The 23075-nt window shown below is 45.3% G+C and overlaps 1 protein-coding gene and 1 non-coding gene across 2 annotated transcripts; both read right to left on the bottom strand.

Moving 5' to 3' along the window:
* Nucleotides 1–608: 608 nt before the first annotated feature.
* On the bottom strand, nucleotides 609–8022 carry C7H1orf216 (chromosome 7 C1orf216 homolog). The gene is made up of 2 exons (XM_028738922.2): nucleotides 7615–8022; nucleotides 609–5737 (listed from the first exon to the last, which is right to left on the bottom strand). Exon 2 carries the CDS (start codon nucleotides 5719–5721, stop codon nucleotides 4810–4812), a length of 912 nt encoding a protein of 303 aa, XP_028594755.2. The 5' UTR covers nucleotides 5722–5737; nucleotides 7615–8022; the 3' UTR covers nucleotides 609–4809.
* Nucleotides 8023–20729: 12707 nt separating this feature from the next.
* On the bottom strand, nucleotides 20730–20837 carry LOC114603654 (U6 spliceosomal RNA). The gene has a single exon (XR_003708126.1). It is a non-coding gene; the product is annotated as a U6 spliceosomal RNA (small nuclear RNA).
* Between the last annotated feature and the right edge of the window lie 2238 nt (nucleotides 20838–23075).

The raw sequence follows: 23075 nt of genomic DNA, 5'->3' as shown, positions 1-23075 counted from the left end.
CAACCTCAACATTGTAATGGTGCCATGTGGCAATTGAGCAGAATGGCCAGAAATGACTTAAGAGGGACTGTTGAAGGTGACTGCTTCCTGCACCCCAGGATGGCAGCCTGAGATGATCATTGCACTCTGCCTAGAGGTGTCTTCTAACTGTTCCCATTCTGTGTAGAACTGGGAAAACTCAGCCAGTCTTTTGACTATTCCTTTGAGTAGATTGGGAGCCTGTGGCTCCCCAGATGTTCCTGAACTGCAATTTCCATCACCCTGACTATTGGCCAGGCTGGATGTGGCTGATGGTAGGAGTTGGAGTCCATCAGCATCTGGAGGGCCACAGGCTACCCACCCCTGAAATAAGTGGTTCCACCATCTCTGCCCAATAACAAACTGCTTGAGAAACTCTGCAGTTTCAAAATCAGCTTGCCATGAGGCCCAGGGTGAAACTAGCTGCAGTTATGTTTCAAGAAAAACTAAGTCTCCCCTGAATTTGCATTGCTGAACTAGTTTCACGTTGCTTTAGATCCTGGCAGTAAAGGAGATCACACAGCTCAGGCATGGGGAAACATTTTCAGCCTGTTTTCCATTTATAGAATATGCAACATCCTACAACCAAAGAGCAGGCATGTGAACTTTTTATTTTAAATGAAAAATAACACACAAGCAATACACATGCTTACTTATTGCACATACAAAAACCACCCATTTATACATAATAGCCTGTACTACACCACAAACATAGCAAGCTTTTACCCGTTTAGCGGCATCCAGGAATGGACACTGGGAATTATAGTTTGTTAGGGCGCCCAGAGATCTGTACGTAACCCCTCCCACCATACCCTAAAAACTGGAAAAGGGGAATGACTATTAAATCAGTTTAAAGCAGTCATATAGCTATAGAATCTTCCATCATTTCTGACTGGACCATCACCCACAACAGAGCGACCCTAATCAGTGCAGAAATACCATTTTTAAAAAGCAGCTTCTGCTCCCAGCAGCTTCTAGCATTAGAGGCAAACTTTCTGGTGCTCCAGCCACCACAATATGGCCATATATGAGCATGTCCTAGAGCTCTACATTCAAATGCCTTCCCCAGGGAATGAACAGCAAGTTCTCACTTTATGGTCTTGTGGATTATTTTGCTCAGAACAAACACTTGCAGTATGGAATGTATCACATTGTCATTTTTGAGTTTCGGTAGCTATTTTTTTAGGTTTTTAGCTATTTAAATATTGTTCTGTGATGTTGTATTTTATCTGTTTTGTAAACCACCCTGGGGTCCTATAGGTAAAAGGATGGTTTAAAAGTAAATAATAATAATGTTTTGCCCATAATTAGAACTGAATTTTCCTTTCATCTTTTGGTGACATGTGCAGTATTGTTCCTAATTTGCATTACTGATTGCAAATCACAACAAATACTACCAGATAGTAATGCTAATTCATGCCACTAATCCAGTCTCCTGATATAAATATGTTATACTATGCAATAAATTCATTCTGTAAAAAAATACACAACAATAACATACAATTCACATCAAAATCTCTCTTGTCTTTGATGTTGGACGCATAATCTTCATTCTCTTCAGCCTGATAAAACATCAGAGTTGAGACTCATTCTCACCTCAACCCAACCCAAGGATTTGAGTTTCTTGATATGGCACCAGTTGTTTAAAATATATAGATATATATATACTATAAATAGAGCTATGTGCATTTTTTAAAGTCTAAAAGTAAACACATGACATTCAAAAAAATACTCTGCATGTAACAAGTAAAACTTGAATATAATTTAAACAAAGGTCAGTGGGGTAGCAGCTTTAAACACGGATGCATCTTAAAAACTAGGGATTGTATCCAACTAAGTTCTATTCAGAATAGACCTATTGAAATTAATGGACCTAAGTTTGTCATGCCCATTCATTCAATTGGGTCTCCACCAAGTATAGCTAATGTTGGATACAATCCTATGGACTTGGTCCAAAAACTCACAGGTTCAATTATGGGAGATGCTTTCATGTTAAAGTTGGATTTTCATCAGTCTAAAAAACAACAGCAACAAAACCAAACCCTTAGGCAGTTCTCAAGTTCAATATTGCCAACTGATGCCCGAGTAGTTACAGTACTGGGAGAGAAAGCCTGTGCTCCTGTTATCCTATCCACTAGACACAACATCTGGAGGGCCACAGGTAACAGCATATGTTCCAGCAGCAGAAGCTAGCCAGGGAAGGATGTGAGAGGACCAAGACTCTCAAGAGAGAAGGGGGCAGGAGGTGGCTACTTCTAAGTGCAACGAAAGTCCATGCAGGTGAGCCCACTTTCCAGACCACAGGGCACTTAAACATGAAGTGTTGTATTCAACGTAGTGACAAGGACAATGTTTCAGCAGGACTTCTCCTTGTGCAACAGAATGTTCTCCCCATCTCCTCCCTGCAGCACCGCAGGTGCCTCTTAAACCAGTTCTGGTTTCCCCCCCAATCCTTCAGAGCAGAATTTGGGATGGCATGCATGCAGAGGAAAAAGGGGGAAATCCCATTGCACTAGAGCTAACTCTTTTGCCAGTGCAAATATTTAGCACCTCGAAATGTTTGAGAGTTTCTGACCAAGGTTGGTCCACTGGCAATATTTGACTAGATGACAGCTGTTCCAGCCCTGACAGCTTTAAAAAAACAAGCCCAACCTTAATATATTGGACAGCAGCAGTGAAAATATTCAAGACCCAAAAAGTTATAATAGTTGGAAAGACAGCCAGGAAGAAGCAACTTCCCTCCTTTCCAGATCACTGTACTGGACCTGACACCATTTGCACCAGATGGGACTGGTAGGTCTGCAAACATTACAAAAGATTTCAGCTGGAGAGACAGTGTCTTGTCCATTCTTCTAGCAGGCTAGACGTATTCAACCTGTTTTATTAAAAACCATTTGGCTTCAGACACATGCAGGGTGGGCAGGAACCTGCTGCTTTGGACATGCTCCAGCTGGCTGCACACTCCCAGTTTTCATAAGCTTTGAGCCATGTGACAGTCATTGTTCACCAACAAGATTCAACACTGCGTGCTTTTGCAGTTGTACAACTGGACCTTCCCAAAACATAGCAACAATCATAACAATAATGAACCTCTGGACATTAGTCCAGAATATTTCTTGAGAACAACTTTCCTTTTGGTGCAAAGCAAAAATATTGATTTGGTTTAATTTATTTAGAGAAAACATTAAGAGCAATAGCCCTAAAAGCCTAGACCACCAGGGTGGTATTTTAGCTCTTATTTCCACTTGAGGAAATGCAAAATATAAATGCTTTTAAAACTTAAATAAGACATCTTGCAAGCAGAAAGCCAGTATTCTGTCACAAGAATGTTGTCTTATAGGATCAAAATCCATAAAAGGTGCAGTTTTTACAGACAATGCAATTATGCATTTGAACCTGTAGATTCAGACTTGTGAAATGGTTCAGCACATCCTCAAGGATTGGCGCAGAATCGGAAAGCTTAACAACTTTGGGTAGTTTGCATGTGAGGGTTTTTTTGGGACACATGCTACCGGTAATCTATGAACAAAAGCAATATCCTGTGCATGCAAAGTCAACCCACACTAACTGGGGCAGCAGGGACGGAATCAACAATGGTTATATAAAAAATAAAAAGCAGAAAAATAATCATGAGAACTAGCCACATTTTCTGATCATTCTAAATCTCTCCATGCTTTTTTTTCGTTCCGGGCACCTTGTTTTTAGTGCTAGCAGGATCAGCAGTGCATGAATATGCTGGAGGTACCTGGAAGCAGAATAGGAAATGGAATAGGACAGATAGCTTGGACCTGGATGGGAAACAGAGCCAACACCACTGTTTCTGCAGTTGACAAACACAAAAGGAAGGTGGAGCAAACTTGTTTTTTGCTGCTCCAGAGGTTCAAATTACAAGAAAATATTAGGAAGAACTTCCTGACAGTAAATGCTGTTCAACAGTGGAACGGACTGCTTCAGATGTGGTGAACTGTCCTTCACTGGAGGTTTTTAAACAGAGGTTGGATGGCCATCTGCCAGTGATTCTTTAGCTGTGATGCCTGCATTACGGGGGGTTAGACTAAATGAAACTCTAGAATTCTATGATTGTATGACAGGAAAATGACAAGGAGACGGTGTAGAAGGCAGGCGGCAGGAAAACAACCTGGAAGCACAGTGGGGTAGCCTTCTGGCTTCACTTAGAAAAATAAGTAGCTCAGACTCAGGGAATGCAACAGATCTAGAAGCTGCAGCAGGCAAAGTATCATCAGGATTGGCTGTCTTGCATCACCTGATATTCAGGATCATGAGGATTCTGCTCCAAACTGCTTGTATCATGGTTTGAGCCAGATTGAAGTTCCTTTCTCCAACACAGGGCATAAAGGCCAATGGCAACTGACCCCTTTCAAGCTCCTTTCTCCTGGTCCCAGACATCAGGCTTCAAGGCATATATGCCAATGTCCTTCCCAGCTTTTATTCATGTTCTTGAGACCTTATCATAGGACCATATATTCCATTTTGTTATCCACTGTGTTTGCATTTCACCAAGAGAAGCCATGCACCAAAATGAAGAGTGAAACAAGCTTGAAAAGTTGCATCTACTTGTAAATAATATGGGCCATGTGCTGGGCTCAAGATGCCCATGCTCAGTGGGCTACTGATGCTCTGGTATACCACAGGAGGAACATCAAACATTTTAAAAAGCACAAGTCTCCCACCCATGCAAATATGGAAATCTGTAGGCACCTCGCTTGTGTGACCAAGCTAAGGACTGAAGGGCCCACAGAAAGAGAAAAGTGTGAATGTGTGTCATGTCCTTTACAATTCTGCCTGAGCTGGGTTCTTGGCATAACCCATGCCTTGCTGGACACATCGAATGAGTTCCTTGCGGTTGTCCAAGATGGTGTCAAAGCTCTCCTGCAGCCGGTTTTGCTGGTCAACCACCTTCTGCTGGAGGCTGCGGATCCAGCGGAGCAAAGCCAGGCGACGATACATCACCAAGTGGACATGGTGCTTCTCTTTCTCCTGCTCCTTGAACTTCTTCTTGTCCTGAAGATTGCGGAAAGCCTCGGCCAGTGCTGGGAAGAGGGTCTCAGAACTAGAAGGAGAGTTTTCTGGCTCAGCTTCAGCAGTGGAACATGGTTCTCCATGACCCTTCCAGTCTTCAGTGGCAACAGCAAGCATGTCCCAAGCACTGGCTGCCCCGCTGTCAGGACTATCAATGCTTAAGGAACTGCTGGCATAACCATTGTCTTCTAAAGGGGAGCTGGCCAGCTTCCTTTCTTTTATCCTCTCCTTGGTCACCACCTTCTCATGCTCTGGGTCATTGACTTCTGCTCCTTCTGGAGGTCTGCGGATGTCCTCTTCCTCCTCCTCTTCTTCTTCTTCTTCCTCCTCCTCCTCTTCTTCTTCAGAGGCAAAGGACATGCCACCAGACTTCAAGCCCTGGGGGACATCCTGTGGTTGGCTCATTGCAATTTGCCTCTGCATAAGCACTATTTGGTTATCAGATGCCTCAGGTTCATTGTTCCCTCCTCGCTGCTCCGATTCCCCTGGCGTGCACTGGCTCCAGTTCTCATTGGTGTCATAGGCCTCCTTGCCCATGAAATTGAGGTTTGTATCTGGCCGACAGTCCCTTCCACCAAGGTAAGCAGTGTCCAGTTGAGAGTTCCCCTTTGCCTCATTGAACAGCGGGTTAATGGGTATCTCTGGCTGACACATGGCGAACATCTGTGCACCCTCCCAGCTGGGGAAAAGAGAGTAAGAGAGAGAAATATAGGAACAAAATGTGTAACCCACACGCAGGTCACATCCATGTAAGAACATAAGCAGAGCCTGCTGGATCAGGCCAATGGCCCATCTAGTTCAGCATCTTCTTCTTATAGTGGCCAACCAGGTGCCTGTGCAAAACCTGCAAGCAGGACTTGAGCACAAAAGTGTTCCCCCTTCTTGCAGTTTCCAGCAACTTGTATTCAGAGGCATACCTCTGACCATGTGGGCAAAGCATAGCTTCCATAACTAAGGGCCTTTTTCTGGCCTATGTCAAGAATGGGGAACCTATGGCCTCCAGATGTTGTGGGACTCCAATCTGCTAACATGGTCAATGGTCAGAGTTGATGGGAGCTGGAGCCCAACAACATCTGGAGAGCCACAGCTTCCCCATCTCCTGGTCTCCTGCCATGTGTGAAACAGCCCTCAGCTGAAACCCCACAAGTCACAATTGGGTGGTAAACCATTTTGAGAGGCTGTGATAAGGCACACATCCACAGAGGACACTCACAATTTGGTTTCTTTCTTTCTCTGCTCTTTCTAAATTTGCACTCCAGCAATGTCATTGCCTCAGGCTGTGGAACTTTGGCAAACCCTGGCGGTAACATGCAATATATTTTTTCAAAAAATAAAACACCTACAACGTGACTTGAAGAGAGGCTGTTGGCTGTTACTTTTGACAGACAGAAAGACAATGGAGATGGAATTCACCTACACCTGGGGCAAGGTGAGGCTCATGGCTCTCTAATGTTTTTGCTGACTTACAACTCCCATCATCCCTGACCACGGGTCATGCTGGCAGGGGCATTAGGAGTTGGAGCCCAACAACACCAAGAGACACACAGGTTCCCCACTCTTTGACCAAGAGCTGGTAACAATTTTTAAGTGGCCAGTGACCTGTTTCTCAAAGCATCTTCTGCAGGCTGATGGGGTGCAGAGATATTCCTGCTTGCCTTCATGCACCACCATTGTAAAAACAATTTAGTTCACCAACCCAAAGCATTTTCATGACTTTAGGCAGATTACAGGCCAAACAAGGGAAAGGCAGTAGGTTTGGGGGCCTTGGGTGGCCTGGAGGTTGCAAAATGAACACTGGGCAACTCATGGACAAACTGAACAACTGAACAGAGGGTGACGAGGCCTATAAACAGAGAGACTCTGCTACTCAGCTGCAGCACAGCTGATTCCCATACAGCAGTTTTTGCCAACCTAGTACCCTCCAGATGTTGTTGATATACAATTCCCATCAGCCCCAGCCAGCCCCATATGGTGATGGGAGCTGGAGTCCAGCTACATCTGGAGGGCACCAGACTGGCAAAAGCTGCTGCTCAACAAGGATGGGGAACTTGTGGCCCTCCATATGTTGCTGGAGTCCAGCTCCTAAACCTTGCCGGTGATCAGGGATGATGGGAGTCAGAGTCCCCATCTGGAGGGGCACAGCTTCCCTCTCCCTGCTATACACAGTCTAAGGGGAGGCTGGGCAGTTTCCACCCCTGCACCTAAATACCTCCTAAGCTTGTAGCAGTTTTGTCTACACACACAAACACACCGGTCCTAATCCTCTCTCGAGCCCACATTGTTTAACTTTACGACACACGAATTCAGCAAAGGAGCGGGGGCGTCCATCTGGCATCCTGCCAAACGCAAGTGGTTGCGCAGACAGGCACGGTCGCTGCTGCAAAAATCCCTTCACAAGCAACAAACAGGGAATATGATGCAGTTTTGTCCCAGCTTTGGCACCGAAGGGGATCTGGTTGCAACCACCACCACCACCCCGCCGCTCTGTGTGTGTCAGTGCGCCAGCCCCTCGCAGCTTTCTCGCTTGCTATAACCAGGCATGTAACCGGCACTCACCGCTAGAGCCTTGTAGAAAATCAGTGGGGAGGGGTGGGGGGTGTTTCAGTCTGCGTCTCTTGCCGCTGAGCTGCTGGAGAACGGAAATCGCATTAGGCAATGAAGCAGGAAAGCGTCACAGGCTGCCCGCTTCCTAGAGCAGGCAAGGTTGCTGCTGCTGCTGCTGCTGGTACTGCTGGCACGCAGCGGGAGGAGGAGAGAGCTCGGCGGCCGAGCTGTGAATGGCGCGCTCTGCAGCCACACAGGACCGCCGCTTGGGAGCACGACAGCAAGGCAGCGCCGCCACGGCACCTCCTCCGTCCGCAGCCAGAGAGGGCCCAAGACCAGTGCTGGACTGGTTTCCGGAAGAGTAGCTAGCACCTCCACACACGCGCCGCCGCCGCCTGCCCGGGCCAATTCACACGACCCAAACTAGCGTGTAGAGAATGCGAGTGGGAAAGAAGGTGGGAGTATTTGGGGGCGGAACCGACCTGCTGCTGGCATTCTGGCCGCTAAACGAGAGGAGCGCCAACGTGCGTAAATAACTCCTTACGGCTTCTCTTGGTCGACAGACACGGGTAAATCACATGGCAAAACTCTGCGGTGAACCGACTCAAAGTGTGCTGGGGAAAGGCGGGCCGCGGGGATGATGATGATGATTTCAACTTATACACGAGATTGAATGCTATGTATGTGTACACTTGTGCATGAGTGTATACATGTGTGTGTGTGTGTATACACACACACACACACACACACACCCCTCCAATATCAGAGGGCGTGAATACCATGGGGGAGGGTTGTGGTTCAGTGGTGGAGCATCTGCTTTACATGTAAACACTCCTTGATTCAACCCCTGGCATCTCCTGGTACGGTGCCCATCTGAAATCCTGAAGAGCTGCTGAAGGTCAGTGTAGACCAGTGATGGCCAAACTTGGCCCTCCAGCTGTTTTTGGAACTACAGTTCCAATCATCCCTGACCACTGGTCCTGTTATCTACAGATGATGGCAGTTGTAGTCCCAAAACAGCTGGAGTTTGGCCATCACTCGTGTAGACCTTTGGCCAAATATTGCTAAACTATGACTCCCACCATCTTTGGCCATTGGCCATGCTTGCTAGGGCTGATGGGAGTTGTAGTTCAGCATCCTATGGAAGGTCAAAGGTTCCCCACACCTAGTGTAGACCTCTGAGCTAGATAGAGCAATAGTCTGATTCAGTACCAGGGATATAGGAGTGGAAGAGTGTGGTAGCGCTTACAGAATTGGAGGGTCATCTAAGTCTTGCTTGTGGTCTTCCTGTTGGCTTCTGTGAGAAAAGGGTGGAGGACTGAGTCTTTGGCCAGATATGGGAAGGCCCTTCATAATCTCAGACTATTCTGAACACCCTCAAAAAAATGAGCTCCCTGCAGTGTGGGTAGAAGCCAAGGGAGGTAATCGGGTTTGAATTCATTTTAGGGTTCTAAGCTGTAAGTGCCTAAACAGCTGTGCCACTCTTTGGGTGTACTGGAGTGAGAATTACTGTAAGTACTGTTGGTCATCAGTTATGGGGAAGTGCCCTAGCTCAGAGGTGGAGCACATGCTTTCCTTGCAGAAAGTCGCAAGTTCAATTGCCAACCTTTCCAATACAGTGGATCGTTCTGAGTTTGCAGGGTGTGGCATGATACTTGCCCAAGGCCTTGGAGAGCCATATCCAGGCAGCAGTGGTGGCTGGTGCCCATTGGGACTGGTAGGATGGAAGGCAGGGAGACCCAACAGTAGGCAGAACCAGAGCCAATGATAGGTAGAGCCAACTAATTCCACTTTTGTCCCTGTTCTCTTACCTGCTGAAATCTACAAGGGCAAATGGGTGGTAGTTTTTCCCCCCTTTCTGTTCTGTACCCCACCCTGGTATCTGTATTGATGAAGGGTGGGCTATAAACACTTTAAATGAATAAAATAAAATATATATATAAGACAGCTTCATATGTAAGCTCAGGGCGAATCTGTATCACTTGCCCATTCCTTCATGTCTCCCACACCCTTCCTCATACCCACTACCATCCCCACAGATAGTATGATCTCAAAAGGGTCTCTTATCACTACTCTGTGCCCCGGAGGCTTCTTGTCAACTTGAAATGAGAAGAGGGAGATGCTGGAAGAAGACCAAAATTCTGTAAAAGAATTTGGGGCACAGGAGTGTCTGGTCACATGAGAAGCCACATAGGAAGTGGAGATAAAGGGGCCTTTTGTGTTCACTTGGAGGACATTGAAGCAAATTTTATAATTGCGTTGTTATTTTTATTGCAAAGTATCAGCTGCTTTCTACACAAGAAGTCTCTTAAGTGACTTACAAAATGCCCAAGAGCATAAATTCTCACAATTCTCTCCTGTTTCATCCTCACTACAACCCTGTAGGTAGTTTAGGTTGAGAGATAGTAAATAGTCTAAGTTGAACTTCGTAGCTCTGGCGATGAGAACCCCTAGTCCTGGTCTGACAGTCTAACACACTAGACGATCTTACAAGTTTCCTAGTTCTGCTGGATCTCTCAGCGGCCTTTGACACCATCAACCATAACATCCTTCTGGACCGTCTTGAGGGGCTGGGAGCTGGGGACACTGTTATACGGTGGTTCCGCTCCTTTCTCCTGGGCCGTGTCCAGAAAGTGGTGGGGGGGGGATGAGTGTTCAGACCCCTGGGCTCTCACTTGTGGGGTGCCTCAGGGTTCCGTCCTCTCCCCCATGCTTTTTAATATCTATATGAAGCTGCTGGGAGAGATCATCAGGGGGTTTGGGCTGGGTGTTCATCAGTATGCAGATGACACCCAGCTCTACCTCTCCTTTAAATCAGAACCAGTGAAGGCGGTGAAGGTCCTGTGTGAGTGCCTGGAGGCTGTTGGAGGATGGATGGCAGCTAACAGATTGAGGTTGACAAGACAGAAGTACTGTTTTTGGGGGACAGGGGTCGGGTGGGTGTGGGGGATTCCCTGGTCCTGAATGGGGTAACTGTGCCCCTGAAGGACCAGGTGCACAGCCTGGGAGTCATTTTGGACTCACAGCTGTCCATGGGGGCACAGGTTAATTCTGTGTCCAGGGCAGCTGTCTACCAGCTCCACCTGGTACGCAGGCTAAGACCCTACCTGCCCGCGGACTGTCTTGCCAGAGTGGTGCATGCTCTAGTTATCTCCCGCTTGGACTACTGCAACGCGCTCTACGTGGGGCTACCTTTGAAGGTGACCCAGAAACTGCAATTAATCCAGAATGCGGCAGCTAGACTGGTGACTGGGAGTGGCCGCCGGGACCACATAACACCGGTTCTGAGAGATCTGCATTGGCTCCCAGTACGTTTCCGAGCACAATTCAAAGTGTTGGTGCTGACCTTTAAAGCCCTAAACGGCCTCGGTCCTGTATACCTGAAGGAGCGTCTCCACCCCCATCATTCAGCCCGGACACTGAGATCCAGCGCCGAGGGCCTTTTGGCGGTTCCCTCATTGCGAGAAGTAAGGTTACAGGGAACCAGGCAGAGGGCCTTCTCGGTAGTGGCGCCTGCCCTGTGGAACGCCCTCCCACCAGATGTCAAAGCACTAAATAACTATTTTACTTTTAAAAGACAACTGAAGGCAGCCCTCTTTAGGGAAATTTTTAATGTCTAATGCTGTACTGTTTTTAACATTCAGTTGGAAGCCGCCCAGAGTAGCTGGGGAAACCCAGCCAGATGGGCGGGGTATAAATAAATTATTATTATTATTATTATTATTAACAAAGAAAATTGTCCAGTAGCACCTTAGAGACCAACTAAGTTTGTTCTGGGTATAAGCTTTCATGTGCATGCATGCACACAAAAGCAGAACAAACTTAGTTGGTCTCTAAAGTGCTACTGGACTATTTTTTATTTATTTCAACTGCGTCATACCAACACGGCTACCTACCTGAAAGTTGATTAACAGTACAGTGCTATACATGGTCTACTCAAAAGTAAGTTCTACAAAAGTAACTTCCCCCAAAGTTTGTATAGGATAGCAGCCTGTGCTGTTTATTTATGTAGCAAGCAACATACATTTAATAACAATAACAACACACTTATAAAATTCTTTAACCAGTTGATAACCCTGCTAAAAATACAGTGCAAAAAGCAAGCAGGGAGCAAGGTTTTATTTTTAATTTTTAAAACACATTATTGCCCCAAACAAACAACACCCTGCTGATTCTGTCCAAAGTGTGCTGTGGGTTATTTCATTACAATTAAGAGCAATGGGCAGAAGACCTCATTTGACAGCTGTGGGAATAGTAAATGGGAAAGTCCAGGACATCCCTGCAACCGATTCAGCAGCCTCCACTTTTCATCCTAGCAAGTCATTCATGGGGAGAGGCATTTTCTGATAGAAGCAGGTCTCATTTGGGCTTTAAAAGCTCAAACCAGCACCTTGAACTGGGCCTGAAACCCAGCTGGATGTTGACACAACAACGGTGGCAACTTTGATAGGCTTTTCTGGTACCTTCCCTCTCATGGTTATTTCAGAACATCAGTGCTCCCAGTAAACCCAGAGTACTCCAGAATGCCCTTTCCATTTATTGCAATTTTGATCTGGCAACCTCTGCCGAGATCAAATACCTGGAGTCCCTGACATTCAGGCATGCTATTTGCTATGCGCTAGAGATAACAGCTCAGCTCAATATCTGATCCAGGGTTCGTGCAAGTAACTGCCCATGCTCCTCTCCCGCCAGCAACCTGCTTTTCATCTGTTGTGTTTTCTGTTAACCAATCCAGCCCAATGTGCCACAGCCTTTGAACAAAATTGTTCCCAGCAGAGGCCTCAAGACCCCACTCCCCAGCCTGATGACGTCGGCATGTGTCACAAGAGCCTGTTGCTCTAACCTTTTTCCGTCAGGAAGGATGAATAATCGAGGCCTAACCAGTCCCGCATGTGAGGGAAGCTTTGAAGGGGAAGATGGCCAGGCACAAGACACGAGGGCAAAACCACCAAATCGGAGGGGTGGGATGTTGCACGAAAGCTGCCTAACTCATCCTCTGGCTGGCTCTTCAGGGCTCCAGACTAACTCTACAACTCATATCAGCCGCAGTAGAGATTAACCGGCTTTGCCCTTTTAAAAAAAAAAAAGGAGCCAGCAACTTGCAGAAAGCAAGGATGTCAGCAGAGCCATGCTGGACCAAACTTTGCTGGTCCATTCAGTCCAGCATGCCAGGGTTCCCACAATTTTTTATTGCTTATTCGTTCATTTAAAAGCATTTCTAAATCTCATATTTAAAAATCTAAGTGGTATATAAAAATGCAATAAAGCAGTGTCATAAAAACAGGTGCAACATAAAAACCAGGAAAAGTATTATAAAAACCAGAATTCAGTAATAATGGGGCCCTTTCTTACGGGTCGGAGAAAGTCAGGGCAGAAAGATAACCCTGGGAAGCACACAAGCAGGATACGCACCCAATAGATGTCTCCTGCTGCTGGTCGTCAGAAACTCTTACTCATTGGTGTAAGGTAGTAGTGGAGAACCTCCAGTCCATAGACATAATAATGCCTGACAGGCCTCCCCATTTGACTGGTGAGGCCATTTTGATGAAGCCACACCCACCTGCCCTAAGCCTGATGCCATATATGTCAGGTGTGGTATAGGTATCTTTGTATCTGCAAAGTCCTGTGTACAGTATTTGGCAAACTCTGGCAATCAGCTGATTGTTGGGGCTACCATGCATAACCCTACCACCTGCCAAACTTGGCTTACGGCCTCTGATCTGCTCTTAAACATTGTGACTAATAGCCATTGTTAGATCAGTTTTAAAGCCATTTGAGCTATTGACCAACACCATATCTTTAAGTAGCAGGTTTCTCAGATTGTGTGCAGTGTCAATAAGTCCCCCTCTACACACCTTTTATCTGTCCACTAGTTTGGATGGCTCAAAGTTAAGGTGTTATGATGACACAAGGACAACAACTTATCTCTATCTCTCATGGCCCTGGCCTTGAAGAGTCAAAGGAAAATGAGCTGGCCATGTCCTGAGCTGCTGCACCACTTGAGGAAATAACTGGGTTCCTGAGACGGAACCTAGAGATAGTGGTCACATGCCTTCAGGGTTTAAGCCAGAACCTTTATGGACACCTTTGCCTGAGAAAGTCAGAAAAAGAACCCTCAACTTCAGGCCAGGGTAGAACTGGAGAACAAATTCAGTTTAGTTTGCATTTGAAGACAAAACTACCTAACTTGCACATGCTGAAACAATATAAGAATCAGACCACTGCCATCCTTTTAAATTTGCACTTCTTCACAGTTCTCCAACCAAATTATATGTACAAAAATATGTATCCTTAGGGAAAGTGTGAATAAATGCATATGTTAGTGAAAATAACATCAAGAATTGTATCATATTAGGGGGAATTGCTTGCAGAAAGACAGAGGCAAAGAGACAGCGATTTGGCAAAATTGCATACAAAAACAAGTTTTTTAAAAGAAATACATACAAATGATGATTTCTCAAGGGGACTTTTTTAAAAAAGGAAACTGATGCTGAAATGTGGATAGCTGAATTTGAGATTGGAAAAATGAGAAACGAGATATATAAAAACTGACTGATTCACCCATCCCTGCCTACAACCAAAGCTGGAGGGAACTTAATGGGGTGATATTCTGACTTGCAGCCAGGCAATATGGCACAATGGAATGGGTTTTGATTTCTCTCTCCTTTTGCCTTCACCAACAGGATGATTGGAGAGTGACCTGCTTAGGTGGTCAGCGGACCATCAGTCCCAGCAAATAGGATCAATGGTCAGAGATGATGGGATTGGTACTCCAACATAGTCTGGAGGGAGCCATGCTGGCTGTAACCACTATAACATTTGTTTAATTCGTTTTTTAAAATTTAAGTATTTATATTGTCTGCCTGAACCTAACCAGAACAGGCCTGATGGTGACTGTTATACTCTTCACCCTACCCCCTACCAAAGTTGAAAATGTCAAGAATTTAAAGGCAAGTTGCTCTGCTTGGGGTTACACAATGGCACCATTGAACAGTGTGTACTTGTGCCTATTGACTCATCCAGAGCAGGATTTAGGTCAGGGATGGGAAACCTCAGGCTCAGAGGACAACTGCAGCCCACAAGGCCTCTCCATCTGGCCCTCAGGACTCTTCCTAGGCCATGCCCCCTTCCAGGGGCCATACCCCTTATTGGCCCCTTTTCACACCCTTTTTGAGTATTTTTTCTTTCTTTCTGGAAAGTGTCCTTGAACTCAGACAATGCTTCTTGAAGGTGAGTGAGCATGTGTAGATACTATGGTACTTTACAAAGGTAAAATCTGTATTCGTTGCTCTGCCTACCTTTTGTCCCTGGCCCCACCCACTGGTATGTGGCCCTTGGAAGGTTGTTCAGACTGAAAAAGTTTTCCCACACCTGCTTTAAGTAACAGGTAGGCTTAGGGAGCAGCATTGAAGAAATGAGAAATGTCCAGACCAAAGTCCAGAGGAATAATCTATCCTCCTCTTCCTCCAACAGTCTCATTCCTCCTCAGATCCCATCTCAGAAGGGTTTGGGAGCTGTGGCATTTGATGGGACCCTGCGGATCACAGTCCCCGCAGGTGGGGCTTGGAGGTTAAGCAGTGTGACACAATGGCGACTGAAGCAATTTGCAAACCAGCTCCAAATTGTAGTGTAGAAACATCCAGACAGACTCATCCTCCTCACCAATGGGTTAAAGCTTCAGTTTTCTTTTTAAAAACTTCCTCGGACCATCTGTAACCTAACCTTCCCCAAATGCCTCATCTGAATTTAATAAAGCAAGAGGGGAGTTGGAGAAATCTCCCAAAAAGCTTTCATAGAAATTAAAGTAAACAATGCGTTGACCTCCAGCCCTTCGTTGCCCTGCTGCTGACTTGGGCCTGTTTGTTACGGTTACAGACGGTTTGGCGTTTTTTGTTTAATTGTAAACACATTTGGTAAATACGCCAGGATTTGGTGGTAGCTCCAAAGGGGTCCATTAATGCACTGGTAAAAAAAAAGCAGGGAAATGACTCCCATGGAAGGAGAGGAAATCTCCCATGTGAACAGAGCAGGGGGGGGCACACTGCTGAACAGACCAGAGACTGACAACCAGAGGCAGCTGCTCTCTCAAAAAACCCCGTAAGTGGACTGGGGGCCATCTTGGATTCAGCTTTGAGCAAATCGGTCAGGAGCTGCTTGCTGTTAGGGTAAGAAGCCTGTCCAATTTACAAAGCATAATTTAGGCTGCTAGGAAATGTAATCACCATCCATCCAACTGGTGGCTCAGAAAGTCCTATTTGTGATACCAGATGGAGAATTGTATTGTTTGTTACCCATGTTTTTTGTGGGCAATGCACTGAACCAGGGGTTGGAAACCTGTGACCCTCCAGGTGTTGCTGAACTACAACACCCTGTATCGCTGACCACTGCGCAAGCTGGCTGGTCTAATGGGAGTTGGGAGTCCAACAGCAACATCCAGAGGGCCATAGGTTCTCCCACCCATGTGCTAAATAGGCTATGGAAATTGTTGGCTTCACATGTAAGAACATAAAGAGTCTGCTGGATAGTCTAGCATCCTGCTCCCACAGTGGTCAACCAGAGGTCTGTGTGAAACCTGCAAGCAGGGCCTAAGCACAAGAGCACTCTCCCTTTCTGTGGTTACCAGCAACTGGTATTTATAAACATACTGTCTCAACCACAGAGTCAGAGCATAGCCATCATGGATAGAAGCCATTGATAACCTTACTTTCCATGAATTTGCCCAGGTTGGTGGCCATGGTTGCCTTCCGCGAGACTAAGTACTTTGTTATATTTGTCCTGAATCTTCCAACATTCAGCTTCAATTGAATGTCTACAGGTTCTAGGGTTAAGACAGAGGGAGGAAACCTTTTTATCTGTGCAATTTCTTCATGCCATGCATATGCTCACATACCTCCACCATCATGTCTCCTCTTACTTGCACTTTCTCAAAACTGAACACTCACACAACCTATAGAAATCCTGATACATAAAGCAGAAGTCTGCAGTCACCCTTAGAAAATGCTCTGACTCCAAAGAAGAGGGAGCCTCACCCACAGAAGCACAGAAGTGAAGGAAGTCAGGAGTTTGGTCCATTCATCTCAGTGTTGTCTGCGCTAGCTGGCAAAGGGTCTCTAGAGTGTCCCCTGTTCACAAGAAAGCTGCTTGTGTTGGGAGATGCGTTCTTCCACATCAGGACATTGGTTCTTCTAGCTCAGTATTGTCTACTGCACTGACTGAGCAGCTCTCTAGGATTTCAGACACGGATCTCTCTTAGCCCTGCCTGGAGAAGCCAGGGATTAGACCTGGGACCTTTTGCAGGCAAAGCATGTGCTGGGCCACTCACATACTGCCTGTCCCGGCCTTGTTCATACAATGCAATGTACAAACTAATTTCAGTCCACTGTTTCATAACTACTGGGTTGTTTTTTTAAGTCAATGGCATCAGAAATGAACAGCAACCACCACTATCTTGCCATTCTTCCTTGCCTACTAGTTTTTCCTCAGGTATATTAAATTCGTCATTCTTTTAGGCTCAAAGCAAAGAAACAAACTTGTGAGGGATAAAGGCACTAATCAGATCTTCTGCCACATCCAAAATTGGCAAAATGTTCAACCGCTTACGTAAGCCTCCTTTTTGTTGAATAATAAATAAATAAACAAACAAACAAGCAAACCAATCACCAGGTGAAAATGTTCCTATTCAACCAGGCCCTGGGATGATCAAGATCCAAATCCCCTTTAAATGAGTTGTGGGAGGGGTGGGCGTGTTATTGGTTTGTTCTTGTTCTTGTTTGTATTATGTATTTTATTATTTTTATGTTGTGAACCACCCCGAGATCTATGGATGAAGGGCGGTATACAAATTTAATAAATAATTATAATTATAAACCACTGTTTTGGTCCATAAAGTTACCAGCCACTGCCAACAATTATATGGATGCTGGAAACAAGTGTCAGAGAAAGTTGTGACAAGATGGCGGATTCAGGGCCCAGGGCTGGAAGTACCAGAGAGTGGGGTTCCACACACAGACAAAATTCCTTTGGTTCAGTGAGAAGCCTAGAAATGGCTACAGTAAGAAACATCCCCAAAGGGGATGTACACACCATACATTTAAAACACACATCCTACAAAGGAATCCTGGGTAGTTTATCCTAAACCTACCATTCCCAGCACACTTAACGAATTGCAGCCCCTGGGATTCTTGAGGTATGGGGCAGGGAGTGCTTTAACTCTGCTTTAAATAAGTATGCAGCCAGAGTCCCAAAGGCAGTTCCTGGCAAGGGTGTTTTATTAGATGGGGGTGGTCCAGAGAGCCTAAATCTCTGGTATTTCACCCCAGATCTCCCTGTCTTTTTATTTTGTTTTGTTTGTAGAGAAACTGGGTACACTGAGATCCCAGTGACCCACCTACTTAATTCCCCAAAACAGAGGTGGATTTAGGGCAGTGTGACCGGTTCTGCCACACTGGGTGCTGAGTCTAGGGGGTGCTGCAGGGCATCACAATTATGATGTAGTGAATTGAGCAGAAGGGAAGGCAAGAGGCATGGGGGGGCAGCACCGGATTTTGGCCTCGCACAGGGTGCCACTGAAATTTGAAAGACCAAAGTCCCGCCCCTGCCCAGAAGCATCTGCAGATGTAAACCAGCCACTTGCTCCCCAACCATATGCAAAGTGATCTCTAATCCACTCCCACTATAAACATCAATAGACCCCCTCCATTTATTACATACCTTAGCCACTCTCTCCAAATTCCCCTCCAGGGATAAATAATAATAATCAAGATACTCTATCTGTGCCAAGAAAAAGCTGAGGTTCTGAAACCTGTGCCACATTATAAAATTAAGCAAATTTGCATACTCTCTCGTATTTTCCATAATTTATTCTGCATTCCCCACCCCCCAATTTTGCCCAAATGAATCTGCATCTGGCAGTCATAAGGAGGGAGGGGCCCACGGATATTTAGGCTCTGATTCCCACCCACCCCAACACACACAGAGAGAGAAAACAGTATGTTCTGTGATACATCTGGCTACTTAAATCTTATCAGGCATTGCTTATTTACATTGTCTAATCATTTTTGGGCTCCCGCCGCCCCAAAAAATAGTTAATATTATCAGGAATTAAAATTCTGAATGGCCAATTCCAAATTCTGCACTCATTCTCTATTGCACACCAATGCTGAATTCACAGGGCTAGGGGTGGGGGAGGAATCCATTCAGTGTGCACTTTCATTCACTCTTCCTGAAACAATAAACTTCTCTGAATCTTGCAATGCAGTTCTCCAACCAACCAAGTGTGCATGGAGATGCATATATTAGTGGGAAATAAAGTACAAAACTGCATTATGATTGCTTTCATAAATGCATATATTAGGCCAAACAGCATACAATAATGCATAAGTTAGGAGAATCCTGTACAATTCTGGGCCGTTTTTTTTTAAAAAATATGAATTTGCAAATGGATGTCGAAATGGGGCAAACCAAACTTACGGTTGGACACAATAAAAATTGGGGGGGGGGGATGAAATTGACAGATCCATCCATCTCTACACAGAGCCCTATGCTTTGCTAACTCTCCATTGTCGTAAACGAGTGGGGTGGGGGAGGTTAAAAATATGTGACCTTTTCCAGGGAGACGATGCCCACACTGTGGTCTCTGCTTTCTTAACTCCCGCTCTTCTCCCTTCTCTCTCTCTCTCCCCCCCCCCCCCCGCCTCCCCAACCCTCAAAAAAGAAATGTGGCGGTGTAGAGAGTTGAGCAGCTATCTTGACTCCAGCCAGTGCAGCCTGCCAGGAGGAAGGCCTGGTGTCCCTTAGAGGCTTCCTCTGTGGTTTTATCTGCTGCTCCGCTACAAAAGAAGAACTTTGATGCCAGCTCCTTCCCTTCCATTAACGCAGGGTCCAAAAAGAAAAGAAAAGAAAAAAAATCCACCATTTCCTCTCGCTCTGTGAATTGCTAATAAACTCCAGACAGAAAGGTCTGATTAGGAAATTGTTTAGGAAATTGAAAGGAAAGGGGGAGGGGGGTGGGACCCGTTCCATGCTCCAGTTGAGCCAACGCTGCTTTTCTGAGCACGTGAGCCGGGGAGAGTGAGCTTGGCTTCGCAATACGCTTGTCCGCTGGGATCCTGCTCTTTTCCCTTTTGCGCAACCTGTTTCTGCAAGCTGGATCTGTCATGCAAGCAGAGGCATTGCCACATGGGTCTGAGGGCTAGGGCTGCAGGGATGAGGCCCGAGCCAAATAGCTGATTTTCAGTTTGTTGCTGCCTGAAAGGGGTGCTTCCAAACCGTCAGTATTTTGCAGGGGAGTGGAGTGTGGGGGAATCACATTCCAGTAAATCCAGACTGCACAATTAAAGCTGCTTTGGAGCTGTAGCAAAACCAACACACTTCCCTGAAAGGATAGGGAAATGCTCTGGATAGTGTGAGATGCCAGTCGATTTGATGCAACTCATCTAACCTCCCCACAAACAAACAAACAAACAAACAAACAAATAAATAGCCAACTTCATCTAATCACTCCAGAAACAAATTAGGCCACCTGGGTCTAGTCTCAAGTCTTGCTCTTTTGAAACCTATTCAAGTAGTAGTTTAGAGATTTTTGAACAAATTCAGTAAGCTTCTTTAAACCAAACTAATTCATTCCGAGCACTGGCTATAGGCCTACTCATGGGTTTATGTTGCACCAGCATGTGATGCTCAAAGGGAGAGAAGTGTGAGAAGACAAAAATAGAATTATGATATGTACACAGAGTTCTCTCATAGATAATGCTAACAGCCAGTGCCGTTTGCAGATAACACCATGTCATATTCCAGTGGTGTCCTGAGTTTTTAACACTTAACGTTTATTCCCTGTGAAATGTGAACTTTCCTTACCACAATGTTCCTTAGCACTCACAAGAAGTCATCTGGACAAAACATTTCTCAGCTCCTTTTATCACAGCCATTGTCCCACCCTCCTTCCATTGTCAAGGATTTTTAAATTACCGTTACAACTTTGTTTTCCTCACTCCAATTTTCTTCTTAAATTTTGAACACATGCATGATGGCACAGTCTGCAACAGATGAATCAAGGGCCCCTCCAGACATTTGTTTGCTTTTACGATGATTTGTACTCATGTTGATACTGGAGCAGTTATATTCTTTTCTTTTTTATGGAACGCTTCATAAAATTGCGTATAATTCTTGTGCAGGGACCATATATCTTCTCTGTATTGTTCAATATTTTTTAGTGTATGTGCCGCCAAAGTGAGCACACAATTCCTCTTTCAATACTGTTCGCACCTGCAAAAGGTCTGGAGTGGACAGACTGCTCTGCTTCCGATTGGCGCATGCCCTGTTGCTTCCTGCTGAAACCCTGTAACTTTTTAGACCATGAATGTTGTGCTTTAATTTCTATTCTGCTTTTGCTGCAGTATAGCACCAAAGTGAACCACCCTGTGATCTTCAAATGAAGGGCAGTATACAAATTTAATCAATAATAAAGAAGAATGCCATTCTAGACAGCAATAATGCAGTAACATTTGGGAAGCATCACTTAAAAACTAATGAAGTGGAATGATGTGCAGACTGTCCAGTTTTAACCCACCACCAGTAATGCACTTTTATTACATCAATGACATGTTGCAGAATACAGCTGCAAAAAAGCACCAGTCTGGAGGGGCCCTAAGTGCATTAGAATCTAGGCCCTGAAAATGAGCTGAAAGCAGCAGATACAGCAGTACTGCTCGAGTTAAGGTGTGGCGCTCATCTGTCTCTGGAAGAGAGTTGGTTAAAAGCCCTGTGTAAGAGTAGGGTTTAGCTGCATTAGACTCCAGAGACTTTAAATTGTTCCTTTAAATAGATAAACATGTACATAAGTCACACCAATCTATATTGTCTGGTGTTTATAAAAAAGAACATAGGTAAAGAAAACTCCAAGAATAGTTAATATTTCACTGCCATAAACAGCAGTTACGTATCTCCATTTGCATAATGCTTCAGGCAAACGGTATGCCAGGAAACGTAGGCTTGATTTATCACAATTTCCAGCTTCTGCCATACTGCCTACAGGAATAATTGTTAAGGCTATTTGCATAAAGTTTTATAGGAATACCATGCAACCTTTTCTTCAGGATGCACCTAGGTAGATGGAAGTCAAAATGAATTCAGAATACTGATCCAATACAGGTATTAACAAACACAGCTAACTTTCCCCTCTGATCCTTTAGGAATGCCGCATAATAACTCATGTTCCTAGCCTTATTATCCAACTCTTTTACATTCTCCGTTAATTCTGAAACAGGATCTCTTATCAAGGCCAGTGATTGCAATTTGCCTCAGGTAGCAAATCTGCCCCCATCCCCACCATTGCGCCACTGCCAGTCTAATTGTGCCGCTGCCAGCCCCACTGCAGCTTCAGCTGTACCACCATCGCTGCTGCCACAGTGCCCTTGCCCTCACTACTAATGTTGCACCTTTGCCACTGCGTCATGGTGACAGCACAGGTGTAGCTGCAAGCAAGGGTGCAGTTGGGGGTGGCGGTGGCAAAAGAGCACCCTGTCTCTTACTAATCAGTTTTTCCCCCCAGAGCCACTTATTCCTCTACCAAATCCTTTTGGGATTTATCACTTCCTTAAACTTTTTTCCTCTTAAAATGATTGCATGGGCACATATGTAAATAAGCGCCAATCCAAAAGAATAATGTTCCAAAACTGCAGCTAGCGGGAGATGGGAGAATGTGTTAATCATCATAGGTATTGCCCAGTAGGTGATCACAAGTCACACCAAATGCATCTTCATTCACATATCAGTTATCAGTTCGACTCCTGTTTCTAAGGCCCCATCTGCACTATATATATACAGCAGTATCATACCACTTTAAACAGCCATGGCTTCCCCCAAAGAATATTGGGAACTGTAGTTTGTTACGGGTGGTAAGAGTTTGCTGGGAAGAGGGATGGATGATTAAACCACTCTGAGAAAATGGCAGTTGTTCTGCAGTGTCCCCAATGTTATCATGTTGTTGTCGTCATCTGGAGGTGCAGTCTTGCACTATGTTGCAACAAAAGCAGAACAAACACCCCAGAACATTTGTGGTATGAAAAGCTACAGTACTGTATTTCGGCAGGAAGTTATGGGACGTACAGTGGTACCTCGGGTTACATACGCTTCAGGTTACAGACTCCGCTAACCCAGAAATAGTACCTCGGGTTAAGAACTTTGCTTCAGGATGAGAACAGAAATTGTGCTCCGGCGGCGCAGCAGCAGCGGGAGGCCCCATTAGCTAAAGTGGTGCTTCAGGTTAAGAACAGTTTCGAGTTAAGTACGGACCTCCGGAATGAATTAAGTACTTAACCTGAGGTACCACTGTACAGCAATTGGTAACAAAGCAGTATGTCTACCCCAAAACTTTTGCAGGCTCAAACAATATGGAAAATGAGATTGTATGTAACTGCCCAGGCATCATCATGAGCACAAATCATCATGAATGCACAACAGAAAGAACCCTTGCG

Source organism: Podarcis muralis, chromosome 7 (genome assembly GCF_964188315.1).
Source record: "Podarcis muralis chromosome 7, rPodMur119.hap1.1, whole genome shotgun sequence".
Taxonomy (NCBI): domain Eukaryota; kingdom Metazoa; phylum Chordata; class Lepidosauria; order Squamata; family Lacertidae; genus Podarcis; species Podarcis muralis.
This window is presented reverse-complemented; position numbering and strand designations above follow the sequence as displayed.